The sequence below is a fragment of the Spodoptera frugiperda genome, chromosome 10, assembly GCF_023101765.2.
Source record: "Spodoptera frugiperda isolate SF20-4 chromosome 10, AGI-APGP_CSIRO_Sfru_2.0, whole genome shotgun sequence".
In the NCBI taxonomy this organism is placed as follows: domain Eukaryota; kingdom Metazoa; phylum Arthropoda; class Insecta; order Lepidoptera; family Noctuidae; genus Spodoptera; species Spodoptera frugiperda.
The window spans coordinates 4,251,106-4,272,899 of NC_064221.1; the positions used below are offsets into that span (position 1 = coordinate 4,251,106).

General features: G+C 41.9%; 1 protein-coding gene, 1 long non-coding RNA gene and 1 other non-coding gene across 3 annotated transcripts; 2 read left to right on the plus strand and 1 right to left on the minus strand.

Annotated features, from left to right (window-relative positions):
- The first annotated feature begins 242 nt into the window (after positions 1-242).
- On the plus strand, positions 243-19,228 carry LOC118277345 (sodium/hydrogen exchanger 10). Its single transcript, XM_050696437.1, has 21 exons — positions 243-1,409; positions 2,018-2,180; positions 2,755-2,980; positions 3,612-3,768; positions 4,312-4,486; positions 4,967-5,067; positions 6,565-6,699; positions 7,659-7,780; positions 8,287-8,413; positions 8,936-9,014; positions 9,298-9,398; positions 10,459-10,592; positions 11,101-11,204; positions 11,624-11,735; positions 12,327-12,502; positions 14,029-14,147; positions 14,700-14,844; positions 15,879-15,982; positions 16,702-16,849; positions 18,564-18,717; positions 19,167-19,228. Exons 1-21 carry the CDS (start codon positions 277-279, stop codon positions 19,226-19,228), a joined length of 3,777 nt encoding a protein of 1,258 aa, XP_050552394.1. The 5' UTR covers positions 243-276.
- LOC118277750 (U2 spliceosomal RNA) lies at positions 17,534-17,726 on the minus strand. Its single transcript, XR_004783786.2, has one exon. It is a non-coding gene; the product is annotated as a U2 spliceosomal RNA (small nuclear RNA).
- A 1,033-nt stretch (positions 19,229-20,261) lies between the features above and the next one.
- On the plus strand, positions 20,262-21,685 carry LOC126911124 (uncharacterized). The gene is made up of 3 exons (XR_007705688.1): positions 20,262-20,295; positions 20,668-20,768; positions 21,517-21,685. It is a non-coding gene; the product is annotated as an uncharacterized LOC126911124 (long non-coding RNA).
- Positions 21,686-21,794: the final 109 nt, after the last annotated feature.

The window sequence follows — 21,794 nt, forward strand, 5'->3', positions numbered from 1 at the left end:
ATGTTGATTTTTGAAGAGTTCCCTGGAATATCTTCCACATCTCATTTTTGAAGAGATCCCGCGAGATCGGGAACTATGTGGTTAAAACCAAAAATTCGCCGGAAGTCACTATTCCACGCGAACGAAGTCGCGGGCAAAAGCTAGTAATTAATAAATAATATATTACATCTTATTGCAAACCTTTTCCAAATATATTATTAAAAAAGTATTAAACACTTTAAAACACCTACCTTTACCTACCCAAAACTACCAAAAATCTATACAGCCACGGCAAAAATGTCGTTCAACAAGATACCTATACTATTCCTTTTACTAATCACAACCATAAATGGACAAATGGAAGAAGACTATATGATTATATCAGGGAGATACCTCAACTCTTCGGTGGAAAACGTCCGTTTGAAGAACCCTGGACGGCCTACCCCAGCATACCCTACCTCTCTAGGATACCTCTTCATCTTCATGACCCTCCTTATAGGAGTGATCGTGAGGGCTATAATGCTACGTCTAGGAATGTGTATACCATACAGAGTGGTGATGTTCACTCTCGGAGGGTTCGCTGGCTTCTGCGCGAATAGGTATCCTAGCGTGAAACCTATCGTGCAAGTCTGTTTTATTGACGTGAATATTCTGCTTGTAGCGTTTCTACCAGTGATGATATTTCGGACGTCCTATAGTGTTGATGCCCATTCCTTTTGGAAGAGTATCCCCCAAATTTTACTAGTTGGTGTACCTGGAGCCTTGCTCACAGCGCTCATGGTAGCATTTATGGCATTCTACCTGATTGAGTCGTCGTGGGATTTCGCTACTGCCTTCCTATTTGGGATCACATGCTCCCCTATATACCCTTTGGAAGTCGTGAGGCAATTGAAGACGATGTCTAAAGGGAAGTACATAGGAGTCTTACTGCTTGGAGAAGGGCTGATGGGGGATGTCACAGTCATGATCGAGTTCACAGCAGTATTGGGCTACATATCGTATGCCATGACAGAAGCTGCGCAGATTACTTTGTTCCTGATACGATACGCAGGCGGGGGGTTATTGCTAGGACTAGTGCTGGGAAAGTTTACCGACACCCTTCTATCGATAACGTATAACGATCTTCTGTGCGCGGTGACAGTGACTGTCGCTGGGGCGTATCTAACGTTTTATATCGGTGAAAAGTTTCTCTATGTTTCTGGGTTGTTGGGCACGGTGATTATAGGTGTGCTAGTGAGTAACAAGAAGTCGACCATAGCTGGGGACGTGGAACAAGTGCTGTCTACATTCTGGGGGATACTGGCCCATGCGGCGAACACTCTAGTGTTCACTATGGTTGGCGTGGTGATTTTTGAGAAAGTTAGTGATGTGCTCAGCGTCCGGCAGGTGTCGCTGATATTTGTGACGTATACCACTGTTTTTTGCTCGAGGTGAGTTGGTTTTTTTCTAAGGGGTTAGAGAGGGAGTGCTAAAGGTAGTTTTTATTTAGTATTCTGTATGAAATAAATAATGTTTTTGATTTAATTTGGTTGATTCTATACTTACAAGGCTAATATGATTGATTTTTCCTTACGAGAAATGTAATCTTGTTAGGCAATGGTGTAATATGTATAATCAGTACCCTTAGTATGAGTTTGCGTTATGTTGAACGAAAACAAAACGAGAGAACGTTCGACACTCTAATTGGCCGGCGCGAATGAACGAACCAATCAGAGTGGCGAACGGGGTCTCGTTTCGATCACTTTAAACGTAAAGCCAAAGAACGAGAGGTCTACAGTAGCGTAGTAAAATACCACAGCACATTATTTGACTGCACGGTTGGTGCGGTGGCTGGGTAACTGGCTGCCGCGCAACGGGTAGCGGGTTCGGTTCCCGCACGGAGCAACTCTTTGTGTGATCCACAAATTGTTGTTTCGGGTCTGGGTGTCATGTGTATGTGAACTTGTATGTTTGTAAACTCACCCACGACACAGCAGAAAATCCTAGTGTGGGGCAACGTTTAAAAAAAATACATACTGACACCCCCTCCCCCTCTAAGGTTGATGGTATACTCAGCGATGACCCCCTTACTTCGTCACGTGGGGTACGGCATGACGTGGCAGCACTGCCTGGCGTGTGTATGGGGCGGGCTCAGAGGGCCACTGTCACTCTGTCTGGCACTCCTCGTGCTGCAGACTCCTTTCTTGACTCAGGCTGGAGAGGTGAGTATTAAGTTAATATAAATTAAATTAAATAATGAACTAAAAATCACGGTTTACTAACGTACATTAATGAAGGAAAGCTCTACTAGTTTCGAGTCACAGAGGGACTCTTCATCATGAGCAGAGTGCGCAAAGAGTCCCTCTGTGACTCGAAACTAGTAGAGCTTTTCGTAGTGTTGTTCTGGACCTGGGTGTCATGTGTATGTGAAATAGTTTTTTTTTTTTATGAAACACGCCGGTAATCGATCAGACGTATTACCTGATGGTAAGCAATCGCCGCCGCCCATGGACACTTGAAACACCAGAGGCGTTACAAGTGCGTTGCTGGCTTTTGGGAGTTAGGAATTTAAGGGTTGTTGTTCGGGAATCGGGGATGGGGAAGATTTATTTGTAAACGCTCCCAAGACACAGAAGCGATTTCTAATATGGGGTAACATTTTCTATAAAAGATGAAAAAGAACTCTGTGACTCGAAACCACTAGAGCTTTTCTCCATTAATATACGTGAGAAAACCGTGATTTTTAATTACGTAATGATGAAAAAGAAATCCACAACTTTCTCCTACCATTTCCAGATCTTCATAATCCAAACTGCTGGTCTAGTGATCCTCTCTCTCATCATAAACGCTACGAGTATGACAAAAGTCCTCAAAGTTCTCGGCTTAGCGGAGATCTCCCTTGCAAAGAAGGCCAATATGACTAACTGTGTGAAACGGATCATGATGACTAGGGACCGATGTATCTCCATGCTGAAGATGGATAAATTCCTCGCTGATGCTAACTGGGATCTGGTCACTGTTGGTTAGTATTCTGTTATTCTGGTGGGAATCCTTCTGATAACGCGGATGTGGACAGGAGTCCAGAGCGAGGACGCTGCTAACAGCTGATCATGCGAAAGAACGCGCTCGCGAAATTTTGTTTTTTTTTAAAGATAACGTTGCCCCACATTAGGATTTTCGGGAATCGAACCCGCTACCCGTTGCGCGGCAGCCAGTTGCCCAGCCACCGCACCAACCGTGCAGTTGTTGTTTTGTTATTGTCATCATAAAAATAAAACTTATGAGTATACAAAAAAGTTTCTTTGGGAAAGTTGTTTGTAATCATGAGTACAATCACGTGCTTAAATATCGTTCACTAATTACCAGTCACCCTACATATCTCTAACTACGTATCTTCAGAAACCTGTTTTTTTTTTGTGGGGGTAAATCATCCAATGTCTTCTCTCGCCTTACTAGGTGAGGCGAGAGGGAGTATCAGACTCTTACTGGCTAAAAGCTACCCCATTCTCACTCCTGCTTTTCGAGCCAGAGCCCTGGAAACTATTCAGATCTTCCATGGATCCTTATCATAATCTCCATGCTTGCTTCAGAAACCTCTACAAGTACTTGTACGACACAAATTAGGATTAAGACCCCCTTGTTCCCCCACCCAGGCACAACAATAAAGCACCCGTACCAGCTGCAGATGTCGGGCAGGGACGAGGACAGCGAGGACGACACGTACATGGGCTACCACTACACCACCTGCCCCGACTGCGAGCGGGAGATACCCAACGAACCCACCAAGAAGGAGTTTGCTGAGATGACCAAGTAATTCTCCAAAGAGTTCTTGTATCTATTAGTGATGAAAGATGTCGGTAGATATCGCTTTAAGCAGATATTTTTTTAAGGGGAAAATCATCCAATTACTTCTCTCGCCTTGGACGAGGCGAAAGGGAGTGTCAGACTCTTACTAACTAAATCCACCCCGTTGTTACTCCTGTCCTTCGAATCGAAGCCCGGTAAACCCGCTAGGTAATCCGCAGCTCCGGATCAGGCATCAGCCCTACTGGGCCCCATCTGTGGTGGTCTGATGGCTCTTTGGAGGTCACGTAAGGATAAGGAATAATCAAAGATCATGATAGACGACCTTTTAAAAATTATATGGGTAAATTTAGATCAATCAGAGTTGAGGTAAAAATTCGTATGTCAATCGTGTCGTGTTCAATGTAAGTATATACTAAAGAAATGTAATGAAAAGGGCCTATACTCTGAAGAGGCATTTAACCAATAATATTGTAATTCGCATATCATATGGCGAAATACTTTTCTTAAACACACGCTAGTTCTAACAAATCCACCATTTCCCTTCAGGGAGGCATACCAGCGCGTGCTGAAAGCTCTAAAGATCTCGTACTGGCGTCAGTATGAGCATGGTAAAGTGAGTAAGGACGGAGTGAGGGTCCTGGTGCAGGCGGTAGAGGTCGCTGCCGATTCCGACGACGGGAGGGTCAATCTGGACACTCTGGGGACTCTGTGGAAGCCTAAGGTGAGGGTGTAGACTTTTGGTGTGGTTTTTATGGCCAAATATAACAAAAACTTTAGATTTTTTCGCGATACGTTACGCAGCAGTCCTGTGAAATTACCATATTTTTACGGAGGTTTAAGACGCCCTCTTCCCATGCATGAGAGTGCGGGTTTGAAACCTAGTAACGGCAAGTACCATTATGACTTTTTCCGAGTTAAATATATGTACTTCCTAATATAATTTAGACACCACTGACAAATTCTGAAGGAAAACATCGTGAGGAAACATAGACTTACAATTTCTAATTATAAGTTTGAAATCGCCAACCTGCCTTGAGCAAGCGTGGTTATTAACTCACATTAGTCCTTGCCATTGGTAAATTTCGAACATACGCTCTCATGCATGAAAAACGGGCGTCTTAGACCTTTGGGCCACCACGACATATAAAGGCCTCAATAACAAGTTATTCTGATTCTGACCATCGCATTGTGTTATTTGAAGGCGTACGCGGTGTGGCTTCGCCGTAAGCTGGTGAACGTGATTACTCCCGAAACGGCTAACGCACAAGTACCTCGACAGAGATGGCGGCAGCAGTGCCACAGGTACATATTCCATCTAATTGACTTCTCCTTCCCTCTCCCCTTTTTTTGAGGGGGGAAAAATCATCCAATGACTTTTCCCGCTTTGGGCGAGGCGAGAGGGAGTGTCAGACTCTTACTGACTAAAAACGCTGGGTCCGCGGCTGCCGACCCAGCTCCAGCCCCTCCTAAAAAATGTTATCTCCTAAAATTTATATTCCACGCTGAAAAAGTTGCGTAATAAATTAATGATTATGTTATCGGCTTACTCACGTAACTGGTTGACGAGGAACTCGACTAGTTTCAAGCAATCCTACAGGCTCATGTTCATGAGCAGCGTTCCGCGACACACGACTACTCTCCTCGTCAAACAGTTACGTGAGTAAGCCGATAACATAATAATTAATTTAGTATGTGTAAGAAATGCCGTCATTCACGTGGGCAAAGCTGCGAGCATCAGTTAGTATTAAATATTAAATATAATATATTGATTTCGTTGTATCGGACAGGATTGTGACGACGGACGGTGTGGTTCGACCTGTTCATATACCTGATGATACTGTGCAACACGCCCGTCATACTGTGCGAGGTGGCCATGATATATTGATTGTGTTGTATTGTGCAGGATTGTGACGACGGTGTGGTTCGACCTGTTCATATACCTGATGATACTGTGCAACACGCCCGTCATACTGTGCGAGGTGGCCATGATATATTGATTGTGTTGTATTGTGCAGGATTGTGACGACGGTGTGGTTCGACCTGTTCATATACCTGATGATCCTGTGCAACACGCCCGTCATACTGTGCGAGGTGGCCATGATATATTGATTGTGTTGTATTGTGCAGGATTGTGACGACGGTGTGGTTCGACCTGTTCATATACCTGATGATACTGTGCAACACGCCCGTCATACTGTGCGAGGTGGCCATGATATATTGATTGTGTTGTATTGTGCAGGATTGTGACGACGGTGTGGTTCGACCTGTTCATATACCTGATGATCCTGTGCAACACGCCCGTCATACTGTGCGAGGTGGCCATGATATATTGATTGTGTTGTATTGTGCAGGATTGTGACGACGGTGTGGTTCGACCTGTTCATATACCTGATGATCCTGTGCAACACGCCCGTCATACTGTGCGAGGTGGCCATGATATATTGATTGTGTTGTATTGTGCAGGATTGTGACGACGGTGTGGTTCGACCTGTTCATATACCTGATGATACTGTGCAACACGCCCGTCATACTGTGCGAGGTGGCCATGATATATTGATTGTGTTGTATTGTGCAGGATTGTGACGACGGTGTGGTTCGACCTGTTCATATACCTGATGATCCTGTGCAACACGCCCGTCATACTGTGCGAGGTGGCCATGATATATTGATTGTGTTGTATTGTGCAGGATTGTGACGACGGTGTGGTTCGACCTGTTCATATACCTGATGATCCTGTGCAACACGCCCGTCATACTGTGCGAGGTGGCCATGATATATTGATTGTGTTGTATTGTGCAGGATTGTGACGACGGTGTGGTTCGACCTGTTCATATACCTGATGATCCTGTGCAACACGCCCGTCATACTGTGCGAGGTGGCCATGCCCGCGCCCGTCTCGCCCACCGCCATGATCACTATCAAGTCGCTTAATTTGTAAGTTTGTCTCACTATTCTGACAATAACCATATTCGGTGCCAGCATAAGGGCCATTGATACCCCGGGCGAAAATATTGTGGCGCCCACTTGACTCAAGTGGCGCCAGTATTGCACCAATCGTAAGCGAAAGCACCGTATGTGTGTCCACAACCCTCAAAAAATCCATCTATAAAAACCGCAATAATAATATAAGTGTGGGAGAGCCATGCTTCGGCACGAATGGGCCGGCTCGACCGGAGTGATACCACGGCCTCACAGAAAACCGACGTGAAACAACGCTTGCGTTGTGTTTCGTTGTGTGAGTGAGGTTACCGGAGGCCCAATTCCCCCTTCCCAATCTTCCCCATCCCCGATTCCCGAACAAAAACCCTTAAATTCCTAACTCCCAAAAAGCCGGCAACGCACTTGTAACGCCTCTGGTGTTTCAAGTGTCCATGGGCGGCGGCGATTGCTTACCATCAGGTAATACGTCTGCTCGATTGCCGGCGTGTTCCATAAAAAGAATATAAAAAAATATGCATATGCACAGAGCGTAGAGCCGCCCTGGGCATCGCAACTACGTTGGCCGACACGACTATCGGTACAACGATAGCCGAATCCACATTGCACATGTCGACAACCTCGTGAGCCAAGTCAAGATATTTTATTGGATTATCTTTCTCAGTTAATTATTATGTTATCGGCTTACCCACGTAACTGTTTGACGAGGAACTCGACTAGTTTCAAGCCATGCTAGAGGCTCATATTCATGAGCAGCATTCCGCGACACACGACGCGGCGATTGTCACACTGCTATTGACAAACAGTTACGTGAGTAAGCCGATTACATAATAATAATTAATTTAGTACGTCTCACGAAAGTTACAATAAAATTATCCTTCTCAGCTTTCACGAGGTTCTCGTCATGTCTATTTTGTTTATTGAATAAGTTAACTTTGAACACTCGATACTTCCAGATTCTTCTACACAATCTACGTGCTGGAGATGATCATGAAGATGTGTGCGTTCGGCTTCTGCGGGTACTTCAAGTCGCACTGGAACAAGCTCGACTTCTTCATCATCGTCATGGCCACCAGCGGTCAGTGAGGCATCACTAACCAACTTGCCATCTGTAGCTCGATAATGGTGTCATCTGTTGTTCACAGCTGAACAAAGGCTTGGCTCATGATAAAAAGGTTTTATAATCCCAAAACTTGTGGATCCCAACGGGGTGGTTTTTAGTCTATAAAGGTCTGACACTCCCTCTCGCATTGCCCAACGCGAGAGAAACCATTGGATGATTTTTCCCTTCTTGAAAAAAAAAAGTGTTTATATTTCTTCTCCATTATCTCCTACCAAACGTCATTTTTATTAAGGTTGCATCTAACATACCTACTCGTTTCATCCTAAGAAAGTTAAGAAATCCTAGTGTGGATCAACGTTTTTTAATAATAAAAATATTTAAAAATATCTCAGAATTTGCGTTTGCATACAACCTTTAATATCTTATCTGTTGGTATATGCGACAACAACAATAGAAAACGCATTGTTTCGCACGTAGATCTGGGTTCTGACAACGGAATTATTTTGTATCTCCTATTTCAGATCTAGTCCTAGACGTGCTAGATGCCCTAACGACCTGGGACAAGTGGAGTAACTTCAACTCCAGCTTCATAACCGCCACCAAGTTGTTGAGGATGCTCCGGTTCCTTCGCCTGTGCAAACTGGCCAGGTATGTGTCTCCTACATATTTCCGTCTAACACTTATGAGGTGAAAATGTGTGATTTATACAGGGTTTAAACGGAACACTCCCGAGAAACGCTACAAAACTTTTTTGTTTTTATAATTTCATACGTTTTTGTGTTAATTTGCATGAAATATCAGCTTTAAGCAGTTGATTACAATTATTATTAGATAAAATAAACATTGAATTCCTTATTTTTTTGATTACAAAACTTATTTTGTCTCTCTCTGTTTACGGCGTTTGGGAGCGTTTCGTTTACACTCTGTAATTAATATTTACGTAAGATTGTCGTGGTGGCCCGGAGGTTTAAGACGGGCGTCTCTTATACCTGGCGATGCGGGTTCAAAACCTACCAACGGCAAGTATCAATGTGACTCGTGAATTTTTCCGTGTTATATGTACTTTCTAATATTATTTAGACACCATTGACAAACGGTGAAGAAAAACGTTGTTGTTATGTTCAAAACAGTCGTTCATGTTAGTGATTAATTAACATATTGTTCTTGCAGAGTGTCGGTGCCCAAGATAATGGCGTACATAGACCGTATGATTGACATACAGCTAGCGTTTGGATACGATGTCGGAAAGGTAAATATAATAAAACTATTTCTATTTAAAAGGGAACCGCCTTCAGAAGTTTATGTGCGAATCTCAATTTTTTAAGTCGGGTATTACGCCTAATACCTTCTCTTAAATCTGAAAAATAATATGCTGAAAACCGCATACAAATCGACGTAAAAAAAGGAGCTTCTCAGTTTGACCTGTATGTATGTTATGTATGTCTGTGCGCGATTATCTCGCGTTTGGCTGTACCGAGTATTTTTCAGACTTGGAGGAGGTTCCCTTTTTTAAAACAAGGTTTTAATTGTAGGGTTTCGTGACGGGAGCCCAAGAAGTATGCACGCTGCTCCCCCAGCTAGTGGACAACAAACAGATACAAGACATGCTCACTGCACAGCTGGATAACGATAGGTAACTCCTATTGCTACGCATTCATAACTTAAACTTAAATAGAATTAGCTGCACAGTTGGCGCGGTGGCGCGGCAACTGGCTGTCGTGCAACGTGTTGCGGGTACAATTCCCGCACGGAGCAAGACTTTGTGGTATAAGTCGGTAAACGAGCAGACAGATCACTTGATGGTAAGCAATCGCCGCTGCCCATGGACACCCGAAACACCAGAGGCGTTACAAGTGCGTTGCCGGGCTTTTGGGGATTAGGAATTTAATTGGGCCTCCGGTAACCTCACTTACACAAGGAATCGCAACGCAAGCGTTGTTTTGTTTCACGTCGGTTTTCTGTGAGGTCGTGGTATCACTCCGGTCGAGCCGGCCCATTTGTGCTGAAGCATGACTCTCCCACACTTAACCGATAAACCGCGATAACCCTAATCCTTTACTAACTGCAATTTTTAACCCTTCTACCAAGCGTGGAGATCATGTAGAGGAAATCCATAGCCCAGCAGTAGACTTTTTTTGGGACAAGTCCGCCACAACCTCCCGTACCGCTACAACTCCTATAAGCCAGGATCTACAGTAGATACAACCATGAAAACCCCAAAACACTGAAGTCCAACGTCCTAGGGACATGAATGACTGTCTTGGATCCCGCAACGAAATAAATCAGAAGATATTATTAGAGGAGAAGAAAAGAATCAGTGGACTGTCGACTATCACGCACTATGGTAAAATTTCCGTGGTGCTTGGCGACTGGGCTTCTCCCAGTTGTGCAGTCTCTTTTGTGCCTTAAGGCTTAAGTCATTCTGTCTCCTGCATTAAATTCACCGAGGGAAGTGGAAACTATCGTTTTCTTTTTCTTCTCCTCTAATAATATCTTCTGATTTGTTTCGTTGCGGGATCCAAGACAGTCATTCATTTCCCTGGGACGTTGGACTTCAGTGTTCCGGTGTTTTCATGGTTGTATCTACTGTAGATACTGGCTTACAGGAGTTGCAGCGGTATGGGAGGTTGTGGCGGGCTTGTCCCATTTTAAAAAAAATGTCACGGGCTATGGACTATGCTTTCTGTCTCCAGGTTGGCAGTGACCCGGCAGCTCGGGCTGCTGCAGAGAGACAGGCCGTGGACCGCCATCACCGTGAAGACCCGGCAGGCCACCACCTCCACGCTCAACATCATGATCCTGGACGCCATGCAGCTTAAGGAGGAAGGTGGGGGAACGTCGATTCCTAAGGGTTTTAGATATTTATTTAAGTCATTATGTTGTACCTAATTATGGTAAGCGTCCACTGATCCGCATCGTATGGACCGCATCATCGATAATGGCTAGGAAATTGACGGGTTTTTTATGGAATAGGCCGACAGACGATCAACGAGGTGGTAAGCAATCCGCGCACGCTCAGCCGTTAGGAGGTATTGGTACTTCGCCGTCGATATGAAATGCGCCGTCGATATGGATGGAGGATTCAGGAATGAAGTTAGTTATGGCAGCCACACACGATACAGTATACTTGCGCAAGTCTGGCCTTGCGCAAGTATACAAGTATACAGTATACTTGCGCAAGTCCTTATGTGTCGTAAGAAAACTAATCATATTTGACGGAAAGGTTTTTTTAGGTAATCTGCTTGGTCGTGGTATCACTCCAGTCGAACCCGTTTGTGCTGAAGCATAACACACCCATGTGAAAAGCTAGTTTCACAAATATTGTACTTCTACAGGTTTCTTGGACGAAATGGAGTACAGATTACTGCTGAGTGCGATTCGAGAAAAAATTCAAATGTGTCGCCACAAAGGCAGCTTGGTGGCGCCCTCTTCGCCTGAAGTGAGTGTTAGAACTAAATAATAGCAGAAGTCTAAACAAAACATACGTTAAATATATATTTATATGCATGTAGTAAAAAGTTATTTCAATGTTAAAAACAGAAACTCCATTTTTATTTATTAGTCTAGATCTATATAAAATGAATACTTTTACTTCGTTTTACTTCGAGTTTCCTTGCGCAAACCGCTAAGGAATGGAATTCCTTGCCGGAGTCTGTGTTTCCTACAAAATATAACTTGGGTGTCTTCAAGTAACAGGATGCTCTTAGGTAGAAAAAAAGAAAGAAAGAAGAAAGAAAAATCATTTATTCGGCATTATTTAGGTAGGAGTCTCTTATCGTCGGCCACATCATCGCTTACCACCAGGCGAGATGGTGGCCAAACGCCATCCCATTAAGTATAAATTAACAATGTTTCCAGACCCAACTCCGCGCAGTGTCGTGGCTGCAAGGCAACGAGCGGATAGCGGACTTCTTCCTGGAACACTCCGACATACTCAACTTTAACATCAACGATATACTCATCTCTAGAGGTAAACACAGGCCCACGTAAGACTAGAGTTTCACAGCTTAGTTTTGGAAACGCGCGGCACCGGCGCGTCTGTCGCGTCACCGAAGTGTGAATCACACACGCGCTCGCTACACACGCGCGTTTGCATCGCGTCTGTATCGCTACACACGCGCGTCAGGTGTGCAAAGGTCTACAGGCTGCGTCTCACTTGCGTGCGTATCGCGTCTGTATCGCTACAAACGCGCGTCGACGGCGCGTTTAAAAAACGTGGTGTGCATGGGCCTTTTGTAGCATAGCTACATAGCACATCGCTGTTGAAAAAGCTCCTTGAGTCTCCTTTACATTGAGTCACGAACCGCGTGAATCGTCGACTGCACAGTTGGTGCGGTTGCTAGGCGACCAGCCACCGCGCAACCGGAGCAATTCTTTGTGTGTATGTGAACTTGTATTTTTGTAAACACATTCACGATACAGAAGGAAATCATATGGGCGCAACGTTTAAAAAATATTTAAGAGAATAATGTCTACTCGACATGAATCTCTTGATGGTCAGCAATCGGCGCCGACCTTGGACAATAATAAAAATTAAATGTTATCATGACCTAAATTCCAGGAGACGAGCCAAAAGGCCTGTACATCCTGGTGTCTGGCCTGCTGGAGGCCACGTACATCCCGCCGGACGACGACATCGACGAGGCCATCCCCAACTACGAGTTCATCACCGACCTCAAGTTCGGCGAGCCCAGCCAGGACTACATCGTGTCTGGGAACGCTGTGGGAGTGCTGGGGGTGAGTGTCAGACATATTTGTAGCTGCTAATTTGTACCAACTCGAGTTCATCACCGACCTCAAGTTCGGCGAGCCCAGCCAGGACTACATCGTGTCTGGGAACGCTGTGGGAGTGCTGGGGGTGAGTGTCAGACATATTTGTAGCTGCTAATTTGTACCAACTCGAGTTCATCACCGACCTCAAGTTCGGCGAGCCCAGCCAGGACTACATCGTGTCTGGGAACGCTGTGGGAGTGCTGGGGGTGAGTGTCAGACATATTTGTAGCTGCTAATTTGTACCAACTCGAGTTCATCACCGACCTCAAGTTCGGCGAGCCCAGCCAGGACTACATCGTGTCTGGGAACGCTGTGGGAGTGCTGGGGGTGAGTGTCAGACATATTTGTAGCTGCTAATTTGTACCAACTCGAGTTCATCACCGACCTCAAGTTCGGCGAGCCCAGCCAGGACTACATCGTGTCTGGGAACGCTGTGGGAGTGCTGGGGGTGAGTGTCAGACATATTTGTAGCTGCTAATTTGTACCAACTCGAGTTCATCACCGACCTCAAGTTCGGCGAGCCCAGCCAGGACTACATCGTGTCTGGGAACGCTGTGGGAGTGCTGGGGGTGAGTGTCAGACATATTTGTAGCTGCTAATTTGTACCAACTCGAGTTCATCACCGACCTCGAGTTTGGCGAGCCCAGCCAGGACTACATCGTGTCTGGGAACGCTGTGGGGGTGCTGGGGGTGAGTGTCAGACATATTTGTAGCTGCTAATTTGTACCAACTCGAGTTCATCACCGACCTCAAGTTCGGCGAGCCCAGCCAGGACTACATCGTGTCTGGGAACGCTGTGGGGGTGCTGGGGGTGAGTGGCAGACATATTTGTAGCTGCTAATTTGTACCAACTCGAGTTCATCACCGACCTCAAGTTCGGCGAGCCCAGCCAGGACTACATCGTGTCTGGGAACGCTGTGGGAGTGCTGGGGGTGAGGCTCATTCGTAATTTGTACCTGGTTTATACTGGGGAAAAAAGTGTGAGGGAGTCATGCTTCGGGACGAATAGGCCGGCTTGACCGCAGTGGTACCGCGGCCCCACAGAAAACTAGAACTAACTAACGTGAAACAACGCGTGCGTTGTGTTTCGTTGTATTTTTTTAATTACCGCCCTTCCCCCTCTCAATCCCTGATTCCCCAACAATCCTTAAATTCCTAACCCCCAAAAGGCCGGCAACGCACTTTTTGTAACGCCTCTGGTGTTTCAAGTGTCCAAGAGTGAGGTTTCCGGAGGCCCAATTCCCCCTTCCCAATCTTTCCAATCCCCAATTCCCGAACCCTTAAATCCCTAACCTCCAAAAGGCAGGCAACGCACTTGTAACGCCTCTGGTCTTTCGAGTATCCATTGGCAGCGGCGATTGCTTACCATTAGGTGATCCTTATGTTCGTTTACTGACTTATTCCATAAAAATAATACTTATATTAAAACATTTAATTATATTAAAATTGTTACCCTATTTTATTTATAAATTGTACGGTACGTATTGCAGGTGCTAACGAACCGCCCGTACAGCTACACGGTCCGCTGCGACTCCGCGGTACAAGCCTACTACATCACCATGCCCGTCATCAAGGAAGCGTTCAACCTGGCGCCGCATCCTATCATGGGGTAAAGTTAGTTTTAATTTTGGATTGGATTACAAAGCGTAGTATTAAATAGCAGTGGCTACTTTTACTTACCAGCTTGGCTGATAGGCTGCTCCAGTGAACCAATCAATCAGACTCTTTCTGACAAAAAGTTCCTGCTCCTGTTCTTGGAGTCCGAGCCCCGGTAACCCGCTAGGCAGTTTACGGTTCCGGGTCGGGATAATCCCCACCCTCTTCTTTAAGAGGGAAAAATCATCCAATGTTTGCTCCCGCTGGACGAGGCGAAAGGGAGTGTCAGTCTCTTACTGACTAAAAACTACCCCATTCCTACTCATATAATCTGTTACTAAAATAGATTATTTCCGTCAGTTTATTATGTATGATATATTAACGGCGCATTCCAATAACCTACCTATCGGTAGATTTGCCTACCAGAGGTAGAATTTTGACACATTCGGCGCATTTTGTCAAAATTCTACCTCTGATAGGTAAATCTACCGATAGGTAGGTTATTGGAAAGCGCCGTTAGTCTAAGTTCTAATAATAATAGCTATAACAATTCCCCCCCACCCAGTCTGGAAGCGTCGATGTGGCGCGAGATCGGCATCAAGCTGAGCATGATGGTCCTGCCGACGGTGCCGGCCTACCACGGCTGGCCCGTCGACCGACTCAGCATGAGGCTCGAACATGCCTTCGTACCCTGCCTTAAGGCTTTTAAAGTAAGACTAGCGGACCGACAGACGTTGTCCTGTCTACACGTCTTTAATTTGAAAATTTTAAACTTTTTTTAATAAGCTAAAACATTCTGGACCTTTTTGATGAAAATTGTTATTCAAATGTTATGACAATATCTAACGTCATTAATATTTGACACTGCGATGGTAGCGCCGTCTGTCGGATCCAATGTAAAACATTCCAAAATCAACAACTACTAATAAATTAAAAACTAATTAAAAAAACATTGTCCAGCGGACAAAATTGTGAATCTAAACCATTCTCAGATCCCCTTGAACACACACAAAAAAGTTCATCAAAATCGGTCCACTCGTTTAAGAGAAGTTCAGTGACATACACACTTACAGAAGAATTATATATATAAAGATTATAATAATGTGTATGAGGACGAGGACTTAAAAATCTATTTAGTCCGTCAGTTAGTAATGAAAAAATATTAGACACGTATTTCTTTTTTATTTTGGCATATAAGATAACAATACTTAGATAAAATTAATCAATGTTTAGGAATGGGAACAAATACGTAAAAATAATGTACGTAGAAGTGACGTCACGCGATATTTAAACTCAAATATATCTACGAAAGTATTTGTTTCCGTATGATAATAAAAAATAGTGTCTAATGTTTTAAAATAATCTACGAGATGGACATTGAAATAAAACTTAGTCATCTACCTTATTATGATACTTTTTATATGTACTTTGTAAAATTATTTAGACACCACTAACAAACGGTGAAGGAAAACATCGTGAGGAAACCAGGGCTTATAATTTCTTATTATATCTTTGAAATCGCCAACCCGCATTATGCAAGCGTGGTGATTAATGCTCAAATTTTCTCCGTGTGAGAAGATACATTTGGTTAGCGGTGGCTACTTATAGGCTATTCATGTGATACATTTAATAAAATAATCTCAGATATGTTTTTTGTGATCGGTAATGATTTTAGTTTGGTTGATATTGATTTTGATTGTGTTTATTTATACACTAAAGCTAAAATTCTCATTAAAATTTCCAGGTGTTTGTGGTGAACGAGTTGATGGAGGACATCGTGCTGCTGGACGGCATCTGCCAGGACATGGCCACCAGGGAGGTGTTCCAGCCACCCGCCTACATACCTAGGTATTTATTCAGTCAGTCAGTTAGTCAGGGGCCTTAGTCTGCTATTACAATTGTGTCAGAATGGTCGATGAGAGGCAGTGCGAGAGGGACGGAGCTATACAACCTACATAGCTCCGTCCCTCTCGCACTGCTCAGTGATCGACCATTATGACACAATTGTAATAGCAGACTAAGGCCCCAGTTGTACAGTCAGTATAGTCTAAAAATCTATTAACACAAGCTAGTGTTCAAAGGGTTTAAAAACTGGGCAATTTTACACTTGGTAAAGTTGGAGATCGCAGTTTGAAAATTCAGATTTATATATGAGAGTCAGAGAGCATCGATGGGGATCGAACCCGGTCTCCGTTAAATATATATTGTACAGCCAATCGGGTCTTCAAAACCCATGGGAAGAGTTGGGGTGTGTGACAAATGTATTCTTAATTGACGGTTAACACGGAAAAGATTTCTTTTCCTTCTCCTTTAATAATATCTTCTGATTTATTTCGTTGCGGGATCCAAGACAGTCATTCATTTCCCTGGGACGCGCCGGACTTCAGTGTTCCGGTGTTTTCATGGTTATATCTACTGTAGATCCTGGCTTACAGGAGTTGCAGCGGTTTTGGGAGGTTGTGGCGGGCTTGTCGCAATAAAAAAATATACTACAGTATAATAATACTAGATTTAAAATTAAACTACATTATTCTGTTAGTTAAAAATCCATTAAACTATATCTCCAGGACGGCCCACCGCCTAATATTCCCGAAGTCGTCCCAGCTGATAGTGTCGGGCAGCTGCCCCGAGACCAAGCTGCTGATAGTGCCGGCCAAGGATACCGACGAACTCGACATACTGGAGGACGAGATCGATGACTTGCAGTGCGAGCTGGTGAGTTGAAACTAGTACATTTTGATTTAGGTCGTTAAAATAGGGTTCATTAAAGAAATAATAAGAAATGGTGTAATTTTGCTAAAATACTGGACGCTGTTTTGTTAAAACGTATTGATGAAGTGAACACAAGAATTCATAAGAAAAAAATAAACAATCTATGATGTTAAAAAATGTATGTAAAATAAGTAAATAAGAGCCTTTTTTTTATTAAGAGCCGGTTTTTTCAACACCAATTTTATCAGAGGAATAATTTTGAATATTTGATAATTCTTCAGTACTATAAACAGACAAATTTATTATTTGTTTGTTGATTGATAAATCGGCTCCTAAAACGTTTAGACAAACTTTATTGAAATAGTTACAAAGATTAGATTGTTGTCAATGTTGCTTCTGTTGTATGTTTTTATTATAACAGAACAATGTGAACGTAACACATAAATAAAATAAAATAAAAAATAAAAAAATAAAAAATAAAAAAGCCTTATATTTCTTGCATATTAACCTTACATAACAAAATTATAACTACTTATTTTACTATTACTAATCACTTTCTAATATCTAAGTTTTTATTTATTACACAACATTTTATAGGTAATAGTAAATCGTTAAAACGTAACACATATTTATAATTAAATCATATTGTTCTAGTATTTATAATTTAGTACTGCCGATTTTCAAGTAATTCTGTGGGCCGATCCCGGCGGCACTGCAATGCCGGGCCGACCCGTGACGGGAGTGGAGCGAGCCCCGAACATCCCGTCAGTTTACAAAAATCAGTTTAATATACTGGTCCCTCAGTGAGGGAACTTTCAGATATTAAGCTGAAAAGAACAGATACTACACTTTGATCTTAGCCAAAAGGCCGAGAAGCGATACCAGTCTTTTGAAAACCGGGGAGGGTCATTCATTCGCGGAGAATCTTAACACCGCGATTCACAAAATGACGTCACGGCACAGTGACATCTGTTGGTGTTTTGGAGAACTAAACGCCTGTGTACTACTTGACACTTGATGCGAGGCGCGAACATTCAAATAAGATTTGAGATTCATATTGTGTTCAGTAATACATAATATTATTAGGTAAAAATAAGAGATTTTATTTTTAAACATTCATGTTAAATTGATATCATGAAGTGAATAAGTCTCTCTCTTGAGCTCTGACCACCGGTAGCTTGGATTTCTCCCGTTACTGGTGGCCTATTGCATTTTATATTTTTAAATGTTTTCTTTTTTTTAAATTAAATATTTAAAAATTTAATTAATAAGTAATAAATAAATAAATGATATAAAAAACATGGTTTTATAGAAAATTACCTATTTGATTATTAGATAGTTATATAGTACCCTAACCAAATAAGGCCTATGCCCCAATAAAGCCTATTTTGAAAATTTCCCTCTTCCCGATGTCAAATGGTCGCCAAAGTTTGTAGAAGTGTGCAAACATTACTTAAAAGAAATAATTTGAGCCAGCAAGCAACCCGTGCCTTTGCGATTATGTTGGAACCTACAGACGAAAACAATGACGACGTTAGCGCACTTAATAGTTTTTATTCAAAATTCGAGTAGCGTAAACTGTTAGTATTTTTAAATTAATCAGTAACGCACAGTGCCTTACAAAGTTATTTGTCTGTACTTTTATGCCAATTATAACACTTTAGACCTTATCTCCTCACAAAGTGAACATTTTTCTCATATACTCAATATGTTTCAGATATCAAACGTGTCATCTCGTTGCCTGTACCACCGCGTGGCGAGACGCATCTCCACAGAGTCCCGCGCCGCGGTGTCGCGCAGTAGGCGCGGCAAGCGACGCCGCGCGGGCAAGCGGGTCAACTACCGCGAGTCTGTTTGGGGGAAGCAGATCTGTAAGTTGTACCTATATATATATTTTTTTAAAGAGACAACAAAATGTATCAGTTATATAAAAAAGAGGTGCGGTGGAAACATGAACCTTCTTATTAACAGTCCGGTTAAAACTGGTAAGAAAAGAAGTTATAACTCTTGAGGGTTGAATAAATTTGTTTTACGAGAGCGCGTTCGGTATCCGTAAAGTTTCTTTATGTACGTTGAACGAATAGTTGTAATTAGAAAACTAAAATTATAAATACAAAAAAAAAATTGGACCGTTTTTAGGACGTTTCGTTTACACCCTGTACATAGCACATATTCCAACTTCTTTATTAAAAAAGAAGGGTCTATGCTATTTATGTGTAATTTTGTTTATACAAACGATTAAATACTTAGTTAGTAATCGCCATTTAAGCTAGTAATAAGTACTACTTATTTTTATATTAATTATTTTGTTATTTTCCAGCTTCGCAGATAATGAACGGTGCGAGCGAGAGGGATGTGTCGTCCAAGTATTTCAAATGTTAGCGTCAGGATATTGTACATGGCTATGAGAAATATTATCTGCTTACCTATAATTACATGTACTGCACTTATACAACGTGTAACAAAAAGGGGGTATTATATCAAGTACACGGCTTCTAGATAACATAACAAACATTTTTAAACTCATGTTTTCATGGTACCAAAGAATTTTTCAAATTGATTCAAAATTAGTTAGACAGGTACTAGGCGATTAGATTGACAGAATAAATGTTTCGTAATATTAGCGAGTGATCCCTGTATGTAAGACACGTTAGTATGGTTTATAATCAAGAACCATGCGATACCAAGTATTTGTACAAATTTTTTTAAACGTATTTTAAGCTGAAACTTCGTTAGAAACTCGTATTCATTTTGTATTCATCAGCGCTTCTTGGTGTATATGGGTATTTTGTTACACGTTGTATATAGACTGAAATGGTTAGCGCAGTGGTTGGGTGACCAGATGCTATGCGACGTCTTGCAGGTTCGATTCCTACGCAACTCGATTATCGACTATTGAGAGCTATGTATCGATAGTAGGCAAGCTTCCATTTGCATCTATAGCACATATCATTAGCACGCGTCTTTATATAAAAACATGTTACTGAGTCCGTTTTCACCAGTGCCAATTAATATGATTGCCAAACCCGTCCACAGCAACGTAGCATCGCACATATCTGGTCCCATCTTACAATTAAATTTTTTCAGTAAAATTACCAAATTGGTCTGGAGTCATTTGCGGCTGTTTCACCTCCGTGCCTCAGAAAGCACTGCCAAACCGTTGGTCCTACGCCAGACTTCTCTCCGGTCGTGTCGGTCTGCCATCCCATCGGGTTTAAAGAGTGCACCTGTATTTGCGCACACACTTGTTCACTATAATATCTCCTGCGTAGTATGATAGTTTAGTTAGACAGAATTAGCCATCATTATCGAAATCGACCGGGAGATTTATATATTTATTATTATAATTACATAATATAATAAATGGCATATATAAAGACAAATAATTCTTACATTAAATGTTATTCTTTTCCAGCCTGAGAAGCTACAAGCGCCGCCTAAACCGAAAGGTAACTATCACATAGAAAACTTAATGTAGGTACTAACATTACCTAATGATGTTTTTTTAAGAAGGGAAAATCGTCCATATCTGTCAAATGAAAGTGTGATTATTTGTGAATTGAAAAGTCAAAATAATTTATTTTTGACGGAGGACGAGTACCCAATTGGACTTGACACTTTACCCAACCCAGCGTTCCAAACGGAACCACTAGCCGGTAGTCACACTTGTGATCGTTCGACTTGACATATGGCCATCATTCATAAATTCTTATATTAAAGATTCACTTGTATTATACAGTCATTTAGTTCGATTTTCAACCTTGTCCTATATTATATGTATTTAGAGCACAAATAATAAACATTATGATATTATTGTTCAGATGTCGTGAAACCACCTGTAATGAATATTCCAGTGATAAATGAAGTGCCTGGCAGGGCGACTGGCACCGCCGCTTCCTCAGCGCAGAATTCAGAAGAAGAGGTTCGTATATACTGGCCTCTACCACCGGTTCCGCCCCCCTTTCCCGGGATAGAAAGTGCCCCATATGTTATTCCAGACTATAGTCTATTTTTGTGCTAAGTTACATTAAGATTTAATCAGTAGTTTTTGCGTATAAAGTGTAATAAACATACTACCTGACTTATATACTCACAAACGCATTTATAAAATTATAAACTTATAGTAGTAGAATACAGACATACACTAGCGCCCCCTAGTGTACAGCTCAACCAGTGACTACTGATTCTGTGCTTCAAAAATTTAAAATAAATGTAAAACCTAATACTTTTACTGATCAAAACACACGAACACACTGATACAAAAATTAAAAACCTAGATACATAGATTATGACTTAAGGAAAACAATAGAATCTATCTGGTTTTACCCATAAGTAGATCGGTGGAAGTCTTACCCAATTGATTATTTATTTAAGTAAATAACTACATAGATATATGTACAGTAATAATCAGTAAACAATTAGATTAAATTATATCTGATGTCAGTATATGTACCTAAGTAATACATTGTTATGATGTTTACATTAAACAAGCAATAAATTATAACATGTAAATCGAACCTTTCTAATATTTTGAAATAATCTACCAGACGGAAATAAAAATAGACATTAGTCATCTACCTTACCTTACTTTTGCCCAAAACGCTGAATCGATCTTGCCGAACGATCATGAAAATTACGATCATAATATTTAACTTAACTTTATTTCACAGCTGTACAACACTTTGCTGACTAAACTAAAGAAAAGTTCAACATCTAAGCTGAATAAAAACAATAATAAATAGTGGACGTTTTGAAGATTTTTACCTTTTATACAACATGTTGTATATTTGTAAAAGTGAATTTATTTTATACATATATTAAGCATTTTATTGTTGTAATTTTATCTATGTATTTTATACAATAAAAACTTTTTCAGTAATAGTCAAATCTTTTTTTTATACAAACCTACTTAGTACCTCACTTTTGATCTAAAGACTCTTACTGACTA